At 43.8% G+C, this 16,059-nt stretch overlaps 1 protein-coding gene and 1 pseudogene across 1 annotated transcript; one reads left to right on the forward strand and one right to left on the reverse strand.

Annotated features, from left to right (window-relative positions):
• Positions 1-533: 533 nt before the first annotated feature.
• Positions 534-2,996, forward strand: LOC115319458 (annotated as a pseudogene).
• Positions 2,997-4,947: 1,951 nt separating this feature from the next.
• Positions 4,948-12,490, reverse strand: LOC115319446. The gene is made up of 4 exons (XM_029979450.2): positions 12,448-12,490; positions 11,633-11,760; positions 9,379-9,534; positions 4,948-5,259 (listed from the first exon to the last, which is right to left on the reverse strand). Exons 1-4 carry the CDS (start codon positions 12,488-12,490, stop codon positions 4,948-4,950), a joined length of 639 nt encoding a protein of 212 aa, XP_029835310.2.
• Between the last annotated feature and the right edge of the window lie 3,569 nt (positions 12,491-16,059).

Here is a 16,059-nt window from a genome sequence, read left to right on the forward strand (position 1 = left end):
AACGGCTGGGAGGTATACCCTAAATATACCCAAAACCGTAAAAAATAAAAAAAATAAAAAATATATATATATATATATATATATAGATATATATATATATATATATATAGCCAAAATGGGATTCTGGGAACAGGCCCACTCGTCACAGCCAAGTCGTCATAGGGAAACTGGTCATAGGTGAACTGGTCAAAGAGGGCAGGGCAGTGTCAGTGACACACAGAGACAAAAGAAAAGGAAAGGAAAAATGAAAAGTTTTTCTTTCCGGACAAGTGGATGGTTTGCCCCTGTTCGTAGTATTGATTGAGGGGGCGTCCCTATGCATTGTTGTCTTTGGATTTTTTTTTTTTTCTGGTGTGTTGTGCTTTTAAAAGGGGCGTGTTGAGTGTTTGGGTGACCTTGTGGTTGTGAGTATATAAGGATGTGGGACTAAATAAATCTTTTAGCTGCGTTTGAGACGTTCTCTTCTTCACTTGTCTCTGTCCCTTCTACTTTTAAGTTTCTGTTTCTACCCCAGTCTCGGGTTAAGTTCCATCATGGTAAATATCCACCAGCTCGCCTGCACTTTAACCGTTTTTTCACTAATTGTACCAGAAGCAGGCTTAGTGCCCCCCTTTTCGAATACTCAAACGTTCACACCGACGCCGATTGCCGTTATTCATGAAGCTTTCAACGTGCTGGACAAATTTGGTCGCCGTCTTGCGGAATTGGAAGCCGACGTTTCGTTTTTTGGCATCTCTTTGCGGACGAACTACATTGATCCAAAACTCTTCAAGCATCTATGGACATCGGGGATACCGTGGAGGTTCAAGAAGAAGATAATCAAGGCTTACAGAGATGGTGCATCTCAAAGGATCCAGGAAATCCGCAGCGCGTGTGAAAGACTGTGGTCCCTCCTGGTTGGAAGTGAGTTCAAGCACCACCCGGACTACCAGCACTGGAAAAGAATGAAGAAGGCCTGTTTCGACCGTCTTTGGTATGTGAAACGTAGGATTGTTTTGGACAGTATCAAGTGTGGTTCTAGGCGCGAGGAGAGCGGGAAGTCTTGGGTCTACAATAATGGTGGTTGTATGCCTCAGACGTCGTTTGTTAACCCGTACAGTGAACTTATTTCGTCAAAATCGGAAGAAATTTTGGGGAGAGGACCGAAATGTTGTCTAAACATGAAGCCATCAAAGCTGGATGTTTTTTCGTGCATGCAGACTATTGCCAGGAAGGTTAACCCTGATGAGCGAGTAGCGTTTATAGATGGTGCTGTTAGTAAAATGGAGAAAGTGATGGGAAACGGGTATCCAAATGACAAGAGAAATTTTCGTGAAATCAGTGGCGTCAAAAAAGACTTAAAAGCGAGGTCAGTGAAGTTACTGCAAACGGACAAATCTGGGAAATTCGCCATCCTTCCCGGGACTGTCTTTTGAATGAAAACGGACGAAACGATGAATTCACTTTTCTATGAATGGAATGGAAACCTTGCTAAGCTAAGGGCTAAGATCGGTTCGGTTCTTAAGGAGGACGATTTGGAAGGTGTGGCAAAGAGTCTGTTAGGTCCAATGCGGTCAACGCTAAGTGTAAAATTTTTCTTAAAGGATCATAAACCGGAAATGCCTCTTCGGGCGGTGATTAACGAATGTGGCACGTGGCAGAAATCAGTTTCAAACTTTCTACAGAACGGTCTAAAGTTTACTCATGTAGAGAAGTCATTGTCCCTCAGGAATTCGAACGAGTTAATCAGTATATTGGAGGTCAACCACGGGAGAGAAGGTTCAGTTTTATCGATGGACATTAAGAACCTCTATTATTCTCTGGAGAAAAATAGATTGATGACAAGGGTGGAGGATGCGCTAGAATCGAATCTCGTTCAGTTTCAATCCCAAACAGGCATTTCGCTAGACAGTTTTCTTGTCATTCTTGATTATTATCTTCAGTCTACGGTTGTGGAGTATGAGGGAAAAAAGTTTGTACAGAAGGAAGGCGTGTGCATTGGGTCCTCGGTTGCACCGGCTTTATCGGAGGTGTATCTGAACTCGTTGGACTCTGTTTTGTTTGATCGAATTCAAGGTTTTGGAGAGGACATGTGTTTTGTGAGGCGTTACGTGGATGATATTGTTGTGTGCACCTTCCGGGATGACCTGTTGAACGGTCTCGAGCATTCGATAAGATCAGCAGCCCCTGAACTACGCTTCACCGTAGAGAAACCGGAGAATGGAATATTACAATTCCTGGATCTGCGGATTCACACTGATAAAGGTCTCTGCTGGGAGTACGGCAAAGAAAACCCGAAACCTGTTCTGTCAAAAAGTAGCTGCCATTCGAAAACGGTGAAAGCGGGAGTGGTAAAGTCTTTGATAAGAAATGCTCTAGACCGATCATGCATACATTTTATCACAAATTCGGTGGAAGGTCAATGGAAGAGACTAAGAGGGGCAGGGTATGAAGAAGAGTTCATCAGAAGGAATTTAGATGTACACACCAAGGAGAAAAAGGAAAGAGAAGACACGTCGAAAAGACGGATGGCTGTGATCCCGTATTTTCATGGAATTTCACATTACCTGAAGGCCTGTGCTAAGGAGTTTGAAGTTGAAACAGTTTTTAGTTCTGATTTCAGGTTAGATAGATTAACTCCTTTTGAAACTGAAATGCAAGAGTACAGGAAAGGTCACCATGAAAAATCGATCTCGTGCAGAAACAGTGTAGTGTATGAAATTCCGATGGCGTGTGGCTTTGCTTATGTAGGGCAAACTTCGAGGTGTGTTAATGACAGACTAACAGAACATAAGAAAAATGTAACGATTAACGCTACTAATTCTGAAATAGCTAAGCACATAAATGAATGTAACAATTGCACTGCTTTGTGGTCAGAGACGGAAATAATACATAAAGAAGTGAATGCCAGTAAGAGACTGGTAAGGGAAACCATTCGGATTAAATCAATCGGTAATTGTATAAGTCAGGCTTCATTGCAGTTGGGAAACAATGCTAAAGCATTTTTAAGACTGTAAACAAGTTTCTTTTTTTTTTTTTTTTTTTTATTAGGGTGAAGTGGTCTTGCGCTTTTTAGAGTGAGTTCTTCTGTATCTGTCTGTTGTGGTTGTCGTTCCGGTTTGGAGATATTCTTCCCAGTTCTCTTTGTGTTCGCGGACATCGTTGGTCTTTGTACTCAAGTTTTGGGTCTTGTTGGTTCGTGGGTGTAGTGTCAGTGGCACACAGAGAGAAAAGAGAAGTAAAGGAAAAATGAAAAGTTTTAACTTTCCGGACAAGTGGATGGTTTGCCCCTGTTCGTAGTATTGCTTGAGGGGGCGTCTCTTTGCATTGTTGTCTTTGGATTTTTTTTTTCTGGTGTGTTGTGTCTTTGAATGGGGCGTGTTGAGTGTTTGGGTGACCTTGTGGTTGTGAGTATATAAGGATGTGGGACTAAATAAATCTTTTAGCTGCGTTTGAGACGTTCTCTTCTTCACTAGTCTCTGTCCCTTCTACTTTTAAGTTTCTGTTTCTATCCCAGTCTCGGGTTAAGTTCCATCATGACCTATATTTCTGTTCGACTTTAATTTCCCTTAACGCCATATTCGAAAAAGTACCTGCTTATTCAACTAATTGCTTTTCAGGTGCACTCCGCGACATTGTTAGCGCGAACAAGTCATCGCCCTTTTTAATGTGTTTATTGTAGTATCGAAGGGATGTCAACAAAGCCCCTATTGGCCCCCTTTTGTCTTTCGCAACAAACTCAGTGGCGCCATCTATTGAATAGCCGCGGCACACTTCTGGTACGCGTATAATTCCTAAATTTTCACTCGTCATTCTTTAATCGTTAGAGTGAATAAAGCCTCATAGTGCTACAAGTGGCCATTTCCAGAAGATAGCGTGTATATTTGATTGCGCCAATACTGGGAAACCCGCCGTCTAGTTTAGAACCGGAACTGGTTGGGGGCTGTTTGCACAATGGCTCCACCAGGTTTCAGCTCACTCGAGAAAGAGCGAATAGTGGTACAAAGTGCTCAGTTGGATACTAAATTACGAGGTAAATATTTATGGCAGCTTGTACTCTTTCAGGGCAAAATGTAAGAAAACACCGAAGTCGTGTTCGCGCTAACAGTCACGAGCAGTCTGCGAAGAAGCAAAATCAAAAGGCAAGACATTAAAAAATGAAGATGTTTTGAAGCGGGTCATTATTCTTGTGAAGTCATAAATGAAGTACCTACGCAAGGTAAACCCAATGAAACAAAATAAGAGAGAATCGAGGCTTGAGTACTTCTGTGTTGCAGTAAGTGCCCAATTAAACAAATACAATTACCTAATCAACTACAGTCGCTACCAGCTTAAAAAAATACAGGGCGTCGCGAGTGCCTGACATCTTATTACTGCTTACCAACGAATGAGATGTTGGCGTTAACAGATAACAATTGCCAAAGAACGAACCTGGAAGCAAAAAGCGCGATGTGCAAGCAGCAGAGCGTGTTTGATAAACTACAGTTCACAGAGAAGGAATAAAACACTGAAATGGACAAAGGACAGACACACACAGCCCTTTCAACTGTATTTAAACTTTCGAGTTTGAAAGAACTGTAAGTGTCTGTCCTTCGTCCATTTCAGTGTCTAATTCCTTCTGTGCGAACTACATCCAACGCGCTCGTGTACTTAATTCTTCATTTAGAGCTTTGTCTGTTCTGTCCAACTCCCATCTTCCAATGTGGCATGAATGAACTAGACTGCCCATTTTGGTGTTTTATCCTTTCTGTGCGAAAAAAGCGTGAACATGCCCTGCGGTCCTTAAGTTGTCAGTAAGTAATGCTGCTTTACGAGGTACTTTAAACACCGCACAATTTCCAACACCGCTCAATTTGTCGAGCTGCGGTGCGCTGACAGAAGTGGTCACAAACACCTTTACGCCCACCCCCAACACCCCTCCCTCCCGAAATTGCGGAAGAAAACTCGTACCATCTGAAGCCAGGCATATCAAAGCCAACTGTCATAGTTTAATGAATGGTCAGCGAAGGTCTGCTGAAGAGCCGCCAAGTAGGTCCCACGAAGGATCTTGACGAGCTCCGAGCGGGTGTAACGTTCCACCTCTTCCACGAACTCCTTCCGCCGTCTAGGGTTGAGATCGAGGTAGGTGTCGTGAGTCGTGCTGACTGAGATGGGGCCGATGAACAAGGAGTTTAGGCTAGCCTCCTGGGCTCTGACATCGACCATGTTGAACAAAGCGGGCGCACTCGTGACCTTTACTTTAACCCAGATGTGCTTGCGCCCTCCACCGTCCCCTTGAGTCTGGAAGCAAAAAGAGAGAGCGATCAGCCAGGTTACAAGAAGTATCGTCAACGCTATGCGGCCAGCAAGTGATCTAGAATGTGTTCTTGGTGCATTGGAACGCAAAGAGGGGCACACCCATCAAATGACAACAAAGAAAACGCGTAGAGAAGGCGCAGTAACATGGCAGCAAAGTTGGCACCGTCATTGGTTGATGCCGGGCGCAGATGAAAATTTGTTGAGATCTAAAAGACCAGTCTTCGCTGCTGTTAACGCTGAGCAGGATGTAAGCGCGTGAATTGTTATCGTCAGTGACACAACCCAGACCGTTCTATCTTTTCTTGAGGTCAACGTACTTGCAGCCTCGTCATTGGCCCAGACACAGTCGATTTTGACGCAAAACTACGTCTGTCTCCGTCATGCGGCAAGACTCCTTGGACGTATCTGCAGCTGCCACAAACGACAGGACAGGGCACGGCCTCTACGATTACACACCATATATAGCCCCCTCTCATTTCTTGTGCCACGCACAAGTAGTTCTGCGTACATTTTTGCTGCAGAGTATACCTATCCACCGGCAAATTATTTAGAATGGAAAAAGCCCAAATGAAAACAGACCATGTTAAGTACCTAGGAATTCTAATAACACAGGACTTAAAATGGGATACACATGTTAATTACGTGTGTAATATGGCTCGCCGAAAATTTGGCTTTCTTAGGACGCAGTTAAAAATACAACACTAGAACGCAAGATAACCGAAAATAAGTCATTACTTTAGCCTACATTAGAATACGCGAGCGTTGTTTCGAACCCTCACCAATTATATCAATCGTACGGTTTTGATAAAATTCAAAACTGGAGCTTACGATTTATTTATTTTTTTAAATATGGGCGCGCAGAGAGCATGTCCAATTTGCTTAATCACTCAAAATTACAAAGTCTTGGAGTCAGAGAGATTATTGCGCGCTTAAAGTTCATACTTTATCATGATCACCTTAAAATGAGCGATGAATATTATTAAAAAAAACACAGTCACTCAAATCAAACTTACGACATTAAGGTGATCACACCGTACATCAGCAATAATTACACATTCAGGTAATCATTTTTCGTTCATAGGATTGGAGATTGGAACTTATTGCCGGAGGAATTAATCCCAATTTGCGAAACGCCACCCTTCGTGAATAGCTTGACGCACTTTCAAGAAATTTTTGCTTAACATTGATTTTGCAAGTAGGATATCTTAGAACCATTCACTTTTTTAGCATTTGTTCAAAGTAATCTGATGAAAGGATGTGTTTGTGTACAGTGCCCTTGTCGAATGAGGTGAAACTTTGTTTAATTTTTGTGTCATTGCTTGATTGAAATCTTATATAATGCCATAATAATATACTATGTTCTCCATTGTTATATATTTATATATGTATTGTGTAAAATATAGTGTAACCTGCTGGGGCCTGAAAAAAGTCCGCATTATTTAAATAAATAAATAAACAAATAAGTGACAACGAAAGGTAACAAAAAACTGGGCGTTTTACTGCACTCGTTTATATATAATTAAACCGTTCACTTTTTGAAGAGACTGTGCAATGATATTGGGTAGGAATGTTTCTTATTTTACATAAGCTTACGGGCACTATGAAGAGCAAAGAATACCCGAACGCAACGCCACTGACCGAGAAACGATTTCGTCACAGTAGAATTTGAAGGATAAAAGTTGACGCTTTCTTTCAGTCTATTCTTCGAAGAACGTGATGACGAACTCGCAAAAACAACGCCAACAACTCGATCCCCGGGATTTGGCATCGAGCTTTGCGATCGCTGCAGTGACGATATTTAAATGCGGCTAGTGCCGTGCACTCCAGCACTGCGTGGATGTTCCATTTGGGCTCTTAACCATCAATGTCTCGAGATGCATTCGGGTAGTGGCTCGTACCCAGTGGCCACGACGACGAGATTAGCCGAACCTTAACGATGCCTTGGACAAACGCAGCGCACGCCGTGTGCTTTTCCAACTCCAGCGCGTGGCTATGTTAAACATTGGCTGCTTTTATTCGGCGCCAGATTACGTGGCCGCTTCTTTTGTCTTCGAGTTCAGGGGGTAAACGCCGTTCGTTTTCCTTAATTTCGTTTTGCGACTGCCCATTGCTAGCAGAAGAAAACAAACGCGTGTTTCATCGGTCATGAATGTCGAAGAACAATTCTCACGCATCTCGCTTCGTAAATCGTTCCTCGGCATTCTAAATGGCTAATGCCGCCACCTGATTGGCTGAGGAGCGAAAATGAGATGCTCGGGTCTGTCCAAGGTCTGGGTTTAAGAAGCACCCGGCGACTATGGCTGATCGCCCCTCTAGATATTTTATAACAGAAGTTCAATTTAGTACGATTAAAGCCTCGTTTAAACTCTGTCCACCTTTAAAAAGATGGTGAACCGAAATTTAGATTTCAGAAAAAAAAAACAATGCAGGAGATGTAGGCGGGACGCTACAATCCCTACAGCACTACTCGTAAGGCGATATCTCGAATGGACGGCCGTATCTTTTGGAAAAAGAGGTCGACATTGAACCAGGCCGACGAGGCGCGTGACGTGAATATATCTCGTTTCCTCCTCTCTTTGGTTCGCCCCCTCAAGGCTGCAAGGCGGAGAAAACGCGAGGGCATTCCCTCTCCTTCTCGGAGGAACAAGACGGAAACATATCTGTCATATACGCCTCTCTTCTTTTTTGTTTTGTTTTGAGAAATACGGTATTCCGTTTGAGATACCGCTGTATGAGTGATGTTTTGGTGTTTGTAGCATCACGTTGCACGCTTTTGCTGCCGTGTTTTGTAGAATCCAGATTTCGGTTCAGCATCTCTTTAGGTTGAAACGACGGTGGGAGCTACGTGCCCGCCGGACCAATCAAACGCCTCCGTTTCGTGACGTCACTCCGATTTGTACGCGTAGGTATGAGCGGGATCAGTGAGGCGAAATATGGGCGCTTAAATGGACCTGCCAGCACGTGGCTTCCACCGTACTTTTGGGTTATGGGGCGATGATCACACGGGGGAGAAATCCCTCCCGTTTCTTCCCGGAATGCCAATCACGTGATAAGAACGTCACGTCTTTGCGCGGAGCTACGCTGGTGTAGACATCCCAGGGAGATGGGGGAGCTTTTTTTCTGGCTGCACAAACAGTTCCCGCGGGAAAGTTTTTCGGAATCGGCAATATTTAGTTCGCGTGCCTTACAACTTTACAGATCTTGCTCAGCGGGGATACCGGTGCTGGCATCTGGATCACCTAACTTGTTGTGGCTTGCGCTGGTGCGCATGTCGTCCAAGGTACTCCAGGGAGACTTCGCTATTCATCAATGTCGCCTTCAAGCCGCTGCTTCTAATACTAGTTTTGGATCCACCTACTTTGTGTCGCATCCACCCATTCAAGAATCATCCATTTTGGCAGGAAACAGTTCGTCATCTCTTGCATCCAATAGCGCTGCTGTCATAATCGCGTACCGCCGTTTTGTGTGCGCCTCAAATTATTTTAGGTAGCGCACACCGAACCTTGTTGTCGAGTGTCACACTCAACATCAAGGTTCGGTGTGCGCTACCGAGAGTGTGTGCGACCGCTAAATCGGTCTGATGACACTGACATCCCTCTTGGCTCCCCCGCCGTCGTGTGAACGCTAGAGCCGGGGATTGAAGACCGCTGATTCCACCGATCGCTGACGTCACGGACATCTCTCCCCGAGCGAGATCCCCCATGTGAATTCCCCTTAAGGTGTAATGGGAAGCAGATCCAGTCGTTATGGCCCTACGGGCTAAGTTGGGAACTAAACATGTGGGGACAGCAACAACACGAATTATTCGTTTGTGTTCCTCACGCAGCGCACGGCTGACGTAACCGACAGTTTCGTCAGCGTCCGATTGGGGCTCGTGTTCTATCAGGGAAGCACCCATTCAACGCAAGTCCTGCCGAACGCTGTAGCAGCACTCTTGTTCAATCTATGCCTCGCGCTCGATCGAGCGAGATGACGGCAATAATTCAGTCCACACGCTTTGTGTTGGGTAAACACTGAGCTCTGTGCAAAACAATCGACAGAGCGCCCACTATAGTTCCATATCTTCGTCAATATCATCTTCAGGAAGGTGGGTTGTCATACCTGTGCGATGTATGTGACCACGAGTCCGCTCAGATCAATGAGGCAGGCAGATCGGTCGCAGCTTCCAAGACGGCGAGTCACAACGTTGAGTCCTTTGACTGCTCCATCGGTTAGGTTCACCTTTAAGTCTACGTTGAAAAATCCGTTGCTTAAAACCTTTATATAGAAAAAAAGAAGTTGGTCTCAAGTTCTGCTGTTGAAGAAAAAGTAGTAGATACAATATACTCTAAGAAAAAAGAAAGTTGTGTGTGTTCACTTCCCTGTAGAACACGAGGCAACAAATCACTGAGACCGATACCAGAATCCCACCGTTTGAAGCAGCACAGAATACGATTAGGCAAAACAAAAAAAAATGCTATGAACTCCGGGACATCGAGCGTGACGTTTCACTTGTCCGTTGTCGCGCTGCACGTTTTTTTTCTAATCTAGACGTCTGATGGGATTCGCTCGGCGTTTCTATTACGAAAAAAAAGAGCATTCCCGTGCGAGTCCAAATTACAGTCACAGCGATGGCTGTGCCATGTTATCAAGCACTTATGTAATCTTTTGTGCCTTGCACTTGTACACCTTGCACTTTACGAAGAAATCAAAAGTGTTTCCATTAGTACCTGATAGGTGGCGCCAGTGTGCCTCTGTGTTGCCCTGTCGTAAGCGGTCACGACGAGGGAACAGAACGTACTGGATTGCACTCAAACGCAAATGTGTGAACCAGCCTTTAAGTTTGTGCTAGAAGCAAGAAAGCATTTGTTCTATTGAATTTCAACCCTCGTTATTGATTCCAGCATCCGAAAGTACCCACTTCAAGAAAAGCTTTTGCTGTACCCTTCTGGGCCGGTTTACTGGGGATTTCTAAGTCTAGTGTCCGGTTCCGTGGGGAGAGCGCACCGATAGTGTTGCAGCCGATTTCGTACGACATTCGTAAGCCTCGCCTGTATTTTTCTTTAAGTACAGCTTAACGCAAACTTCCACGGAAATAACTTCACAAGCCCCTTCTAAATACGTACTAAGACGAAAAATTTCGGGTGCATTTCAAGAGCGAGTGCCCATCACAGGGACCGTTTTTCCGAGGTCGTCCTTTGTCGGTTAAGAATTGGCCACACACATTTGATACATAGGTATCTGCTTCGCCGAGAGGATCCAGCTGCATGCGAAGACTCCCTAGAATCATTAACTGTGGTGCCTATCTTTCTTAAGTGCACCGCATATCACAGACACCGCCAATTCTACTTCGCTCAGTTTTACTCAGCACACATGCCTCTACACCTTGCTCTCCTGCCTGGAGATGAACATTTTATAAATCATACATACGTTTTTATATTCCTAGAAAGCACTGGACTTTTACACCGAATTTGAACTACCTTTGCAAATTTTAAAATTTTCCTCCACTATATTTATATACAGATTCATGTCTATCCTTTTATATTTTAGGAGGCCGCTAGAGCTCTCTTTCTTTATAGCAACCGTTTCTTGAACTATCCGCAGTTTTTTGGCGCTCTACAGCTTTAGACGCTTTTGCGCCAAAAAAACTCAATCAATAAATCAATCAGTCAATTAAATCGAACATCTTCAACGTCTTTCTGCGCGCAAAAAATAACTCGAGTAATCAGAGCGAAAACGGACTTACGGTAGCCATTTGCCTGGAACGCTAGCTAACGTTAGTTTTTTGTTCCCAGAGAGCCCACCACGTGACCTCAACCTCTCTCGCGGCAATTTTAACCGCTGGACGAGACTCCCACATTCGCCAGCAAACCTGCACGGGATCGGTGCAAGTATGGTGCCTGGATCGCGTCTTCGACTGGTGTGTTCAGCGTCCTATCCCGCCCATACATCAAAAGTGGTCCCAAAGTGGCAACAAATGACGTCACAGAAGCCGGAGTGGCATGCTGTTGCATGTCGCGATCCTGTTGGTTGGTCGTAGAAATGCCGGCGAAAACCACAGGCGAACGCGAGTGTCGCTGTCGTCACGGCGTTCCAGGCGTTCCAACTTCCGGCTGCTTTAGCTTCCGTGGACTGCCTCATTGGAGAGCGACCTGCAGCAGAACAGGCGTCTGCCACATACATCACAGCTGCTGAGACACCACCAGGGTCGCGACCGGCGACAGCCTGACGCTTCTATGACGTCATCAGGCGGAAATCGAGGGACCACTTTTTTGGACCCGGTAAACACACCAGTCGGAGACGCGTTCCAGGCACAGTAGTGCAAGTTAGAGCAGCCCATCTTTTGTCTACCGTACAGGGAATAATGCCCCATTACCGTGAAGTTGTGGATGGGAATGTGCGCCTCCAGATGAAGCGAATGTCCGTTCCTTCTGACAGACGGTAGATGCCAGCCAACGCCCTCGTCAACAAGGTCGTTGAAGTCATTCACGGTCACTCCATATCCTAGAGAAACAAAAAGCATCTTTCACCACAGTCTGTGAAGACAAGTTACACTGTTTAGGAATGAATGTTTATGACGGACGCCGCCATCTTTGGATCTCAATGGTCGTTAGCGTCTCAATGGCAGTTGGCGCCCCCGTGTGCTTCCGGCCGAACTCGATTGAGTAAACTGTCATTAACTTAATGACTGTTAAGAGCGCTAGTATAACTAGGCTACTAAAATGTTGCAACTGTTGTTTCTTAATCTACGTCGTGAACCAAGGAAATAATGATAAAGTTTATATATATACATATTTTTTTTTTACTGCAAGAACAAACTACGCATCGGTGAACGCTCATTCTGCGCTCAAATGTAGCGCTGCAACTCCGAACCAGACACCAAGGTTGCAGAAGTAGACGCTAACCTATTCTAAAGTTAAAAAAAAAAGCTGATGGGGAAACGAAGCCCGTTTTTTTCCCGTTTTCCGCAACGGGCGTCATTCAGCTTTTCATTTTTCCGATTGAAAGCCGTATTCCGGCAGTGTGTTCTTGATACGTATCAAAAGGCTTTCCGTACAAAAACCGTGCGTAGTTCTCTTCGACATCGGTCAGATAGAACTGGCTACACGAGATTTTTTCTAAAGAAAAGCTTTGCAGCCTCATTTCTGTCTTTCTTTGTCCGATCGAACAAGAAGTTAGACCTTCACTTACCAAATATGCTTGCAGCAAAAAGAAAGGTCACCAACCGCAACATTTTTTTTTTTTTTTTGGAAAGCGTCTGAATGTCTAAAAAAGAAACGGGAAGGCAAATTGAAAAAATACAATAAAAAAACATACAGGGACAAGATAGAGGCAGCCTGGACAGTAAGCAAACACGTAAGACATTTATACCCTCACTACAAAACGATAAGCATAAGTACGAAAAGTTCAAAAAAATATTAAACGGACGTGCCTATAAGTATAATGAACCTCAACTTCAATGTTACAATCTATAAACAACAACAGCAACAGAGCGCTTATTTCTTCTTAAACCTCTTCTGAGTGAGAATCGCTGCAATTTTCGGAGATAGCTCTGCATATGATGAAGGAAAAATATGTTTAGAACTAAAAAAAAGAAGAAAAAGAACTAAAGAAACAACAATTTGCGTTCTGACATTGAGCATGGTGAAACCGTATGCTCAATGTAACATCGCTGACTCTCTTTTTAAAGGACTAACGATATTTTCAGCCACGTCATTCGCTGATCTCTGTCCGTATGTTGCAGCGATTAGCTCTCTCAAGTGGTTTGCAAAAAAAGTAGGCACACCTTGGGGGCTATGCTCGACAAACGTTTCGTTTCTCCTCAAAAGAAACGGAAGTGACAGAACTGACAATATCGCGTCTGATTGGCTAGAGGCTTAAATGACGAAAGAGGGAACTTTCGTCATGGCAGCCTCTAACCCAGTGGTTCTCAAATGGGGGTCCGCGGATCTTTTGGGGTCCGCGAAGCCGTGCCTCCTGGCGATAAAAGTTGTCTTTTTACAGATTAAGTATAAACCTTCCATTTCTTGGGTGAGTGTTCTCGTGTATACGTCAATAAGAGAAGTCTACTTCACACTAGCCCTTAGTTACATCAATTTATTAAATCACTATCATAATTACTCAATAACTTTTCCTTCCCCTCACCGCGAATGGGGTCCTCCATCATATTCACCGATCCACAAGGGGTCCGCGAAACATCAGTGGTTGAGAACCACTGCTCTAACCAATAAGACGCGATATCGTCACTTCCGTTTCTTTTTACGAGAAACGAAACATTTGTCGAACATAGCCCCACAGATTTCTCTTTTCTAGATTGTATTCGCCGAGAACTGAGATAGAGGAGGATATGAGAGGGACGTCAGAATGCCGATCTCTGATTGGAGTGATTAGAGGGTAGACCTAAAGCTATAGCAGCCTTTGTATGCACTGCACTGGTCGAAAGCGATGGAATGCGAGAGCCAGACATCGGATTCCGGCGTTCTGCGTTGAAACGCGTTCGACGAGTGCAGTGCAGACAAAGGCAGCTATAGCTTTAGGTCTACCCTCTAATCCCTCCAATCAGAGTTCGGCATTCCGATCTCCCCAACGCGCGCTCTGGGTTCCTCCTCTCCATCGGCGCCTTAAATAAAATGCGACAAGGAGAAGCGTTCGGTGCTCACCGTGTGAGGATGCCAAATGCGGGATAGGACCTGCTGTCCAAACGGAGACCTGGCTTCTTCTGAGCTTTCAGAGAAGACTTCGGGCGATTATATATCGTCCCGAGCTCCTTATCAACACAGTGGCAAGTTATCAACGGGGAGGCGTCCCAAGTTCTGCTTCTCCGTTTTCGTATCAATCCTTCGTCCTCATTCGTCGAACGTCCTCCATCGGCATGGCATATATTTTTTTTCTAATATTAAGTTTCCAAAAAGTATAGAACTAATGTATATTAAATATTAATGTTTCCAGCTATTTATATTCGTCTTTTTCCTCGTTTTTTTAGTGCGTTTTCCCCCTCACTTTATAGACGACATGCGTACGTATTTGGTGTAATAAATACATGTCCTTGCCCATCTCGCGCTTAATTTGGTAGTTGTTTATTATGAAACGCCAGCTGAGGACTGCATTTTTTCAGCTAATTAAGAAGTAATATATATATATATATATATTCATTTTAGCCATTTTTGTTTGTTGGTCTACCTTAAATAGTGCATACATACACTACCTTGGACTTTAGGCGGAGGGACCCCGTCGGGCAGCACTTCTTATAGTCCCCGCCCCCTCCCCGACATTGCCGGCAAATATGCAAACAATTGTTTCTTTTTTCAGAATTTTCTTAAATGTCTTTTAAAGGAGGATATTACATAGGGAGGAGAGGGGAGTGTATAAAACACAGAAAGTAAAAAAAATGTTAGTATGTCTGTAAAACAAAATGAACAAAAACACGCGAAAACAATATCTGAATTTTTGTTTTCCGGTAATTAAGGACGTTTTTGTTTGACTGATGTTTACTTGCTGGCTTTACCTTTGCCACTACCTTAACTAGCGCATGTATGCATATACTGAGTTGGACAGTACGGCGGACTAACCCCGTCAGGCAGCAATGCCCTATTGTCCCGTTAATATAGATACGTTTCTTTTTATTCTGAATACCCCTAAAGGCATTCCAGGGGAGGGTAATACAAGGGGTGGGGGAGGTACATAAAGATACAGAAAGTAATTACTGTAAGTATGATTGCTGAACAACATGAACAAAAACACGCGAAAACGATGAACATGGCATATCAGTACAGGTCAACAGAAAAGGGAAAATAAAAACACCTATAGTTGTTTTCACCTCAAGAAAAAACTAGTTCTGCTCATTGCTCATAGGCGGCTCGAATGAGTTTTTACGATATTAGGTTGTCAGAGGAAATAGCGACGCTTTTGGCGTTTGAAACGCCTACGTCTTGATAAGGTAACATATATCTAATCTAGAGTGCACCTAAGTATACCTTAATTCTCTACATAAAGTGGGACATTAGTAATGGTCAGTGAAAAGCCAGACCTCTTTTCTTTTTTTTTACTACGGTTTTTTAGGTGATAAAGATTAAAGATGTTCTTGAAACTTTGTTGGATCATCTTCAGTCCCTATGTGTGCTTGCAGGTGATTCAAACCGATTTTTCTTCGCGGTAAAAAATGGTTGTTCATAAAGAGACGAGTGGCACGTACTATGCTTAACTTCATATGAGTGATCCCGGCGTGGAAACATTATGCGAGGTGCCTGAAAGAAGCCATCGTGAAGCGAGCCGTGATGATAAACCTTGTGGAACAATGTTAGACGAGCGAGTTTCAGGCGATCTGATAAAGAGTGCAACTGGACACCATTTTGTAATTCTGCAACACTGGAAAACTATGAATAATACGGAACAATGACACGAACAGCATCATTTGCGGGGATTCAATGTAATTCATCATATATAGGACTGGTTAGGATATCAAATAACAAAAACATATTCAATTTTTTGGCGGATTAGTATGATCTAGGCAAGTTTTCTTAAGTGAGCAGAAGCCTATTTGAGGTTCCGCCAGTTGAGTTCAAGTGAACGATTAGCGGATGAACGATTGAGATTAATGCGGCAATGTCATCCTAAATCAGCCTGAAAATTATTACCTTGACACAAATACGTAGAAGTGACTTCGGCCACATTGTTATTTAGAAAGTATAAAGTTATAATTGGAGTAAAGAAATTAGTGAACGACATACGTTTTGTTTTAGAGAGGTCTAGTGTCATTAGCCAGGTGGAACACCTTGCTCTTATTGCGTCAGGGTTGGACTGAAG

This window comes from Ixodes scapularis, unplaced genomic scaffold (assembly GCF_016920785.2).
Source record: "Ixodes scapularis isolate PalLabHiFi unplaced genomic scaffold, ASM1692078v2 PGA_scaffold11__112_contigs__length_91849675, whole genome shotgun sequence".
NCBI classification, from domain to species: domain Eukaryota; kingdom Metazoa; phylum Arthropoda; class Arachnida; order Ixodida; family Ixodidae; genus Ixodes; species Ixodes scapularis.

What these genes read in the sequence shown, in the direction of transcription:
- LOC115319446 (XM_029979450.2), bottom strand. Translation starts at nt 12,490, where the DNA reads ATGTTGCGGTTGGTGACCTTTCTTTTTGCTGCAAGCATATTTG. An exon ending in TTCCCATCCACAACTTCACG is followed by an intron (nt 9,535 to 11,632) that starts GTAATGGGGCAT and finishes TTCTATATAAAG; the next exon opens with GTTTTAAGCAACGGATTTTT. An exon ending in TGGTCACATACATCGCACAG is followed by an intron (nt 5,260 to 9,378) that starts GTATGACAACCC and finishes TTTTGCTTCCAG; the next exon opens with ACTCAAGGGGACGGTGGAGG.